The sequence below is a fragment of the Cystoisospora suis genome, assembly GCF_002600585.1.
Source record: "Cystoisospora suis strain Wien I chromosome Unknown contig_3482, whole genome shotgun sequence".
Classification (NCBI taxonomy): domain Eukaryota; phylum Apicomplexa; class Conoidasida; order Eucoccidiorida; family Sarcocystidae; genus Cystoisospora; species Cystoisospora suis.
Window position 1 is genome coordinate 14267 of NW_027156277.1, and position 1327 is coordinate 15593.

Sequence of the window (1327 nt, forward strand, 5' to 3'; positions counted from 1 at the left end):
GAGAGAGAGAAAGAAAAAAGAAAGAAAGGAGAGGGACGAGAAACAAGGGGAAAGATTTTAACAAGACAGCTTAGATCTAATTCTCTTCATATGAGCGAGAAGAGCTATTCTTCTTCTCTTTTCTTTCCTTTTCCTTCTATTCTTCATCTACTGTCTCCCTTGCCGTTCTTTCTCTTCTTTTGATCCGTCGCTCTTCTTTTCTTTTTTCTCCTCTTAAGGAAAGAGGGACAGTTGGAGAGTTTCTTCTTCTCTTCTTTCCCTTGCTCTTCATCTTTCCTTCACTATGCTACTAGGAGGTCGGGGTGGGGCGCGGCGGCGGAAGGGAGGCTTGGAGTGCAGCACTACTTCTTCTATTCCTACTAGTGCTTCTTCTTCTTCTTCAAGAGAAGCGATAAAGAAATGGAAGTTAGAGTTAAATCAAGAAGAGAAATGTGATGAGTCTGCCTGCTCGTCCTCTTCCTCATCGCATGCAGAGGTGTCAAGAAAGGAAGGAAGAAGTGGGGCTTACAGAGAAGGAGGGGAAGAAGACGGAGTTGTGTCTTCTTCCTCCTCTTCATCTAATCCATCTTCTCACGTTCAAGATAGAAAGAATTCTTCTCCAGAGGCTAAAGAAGAAGGAAGTGGCAGCGGGGGTGGCGTTCGAGGTGTACATACACCTGGAGGTAGTCATGGTACTAGTAGCAGCAGGAGTAGTAGGATAGGATCTCTGAAGAACGGTGTGAATGGAGGAGAAGAGGAAGAAGAAGAAATTATAGCTCAATTGACCGAAGAAGAATTGCGCCTTCTTCAGGCAGATGACGAAGAAGAGGAGAACGAGAGAAAGAAATCTCTTCTCAATGGAGATCTCTCTTCTTCTTCAAGTGCAGAGCACGCAGCAGGAGGAAAAGAAGAAGGAGAGAAGGGAAAACCGAAGAAGAGAAGGAGATTTGCATGGATGGAGAGTGACGATGAAAGTGTCACTGCAAGTAGTTCAAGCGAAGAAGAAGAAGAAGAGGAGGAGGAGGAGAGAAAGAAAGCACGGACGACTGAGTCTTCTTCTTCTTCATCCTCTCACGTCCAACAGTGTGACGAGAAGAATCCTTCTTCTTCTTCTCCATCTTCCCCAGTAGCCGTCGCTCGCAATAGCTTATTCTCTTGTCTCCAACCCAAATCTTCTTCTTCTCCTTCTTCTTCTTCTTCTCTTCCAACAGTAACTTCTTCTTCCCTTCGACAAGAATCGGATCTCCATTCATCTCTTACTCTCTCTCCTACTGCTTCTCCCCACGATGAAGACGGAGAGAAGACGGATTCTCTTTCTTCATCTTCGTCGCTTTCTTCTCCTGGATGT

General features: G+C 45.2%; 1 protein-coding gene across 1 annotated transcript; it reads left to right on the forward strand.

Moving 5' to 3' along the window:
* Positions 1-3: 3 nt before the first annotated feature.
* CSUI_006782 (uncharacterized protein) lies at positions 4-1325 on the forward strand (the record flags this gene model as incomplete). The annotated part of the gene is made up of 1 exon (XM_068066934.1): positions 4-1325. A coding segment is annotated over exon 1 (1041 nt), but the record flags the coding sequence as incomplete, so codon positions are not given.
* Positions 1326-1327: the final 2 nt, after the last annotated feature.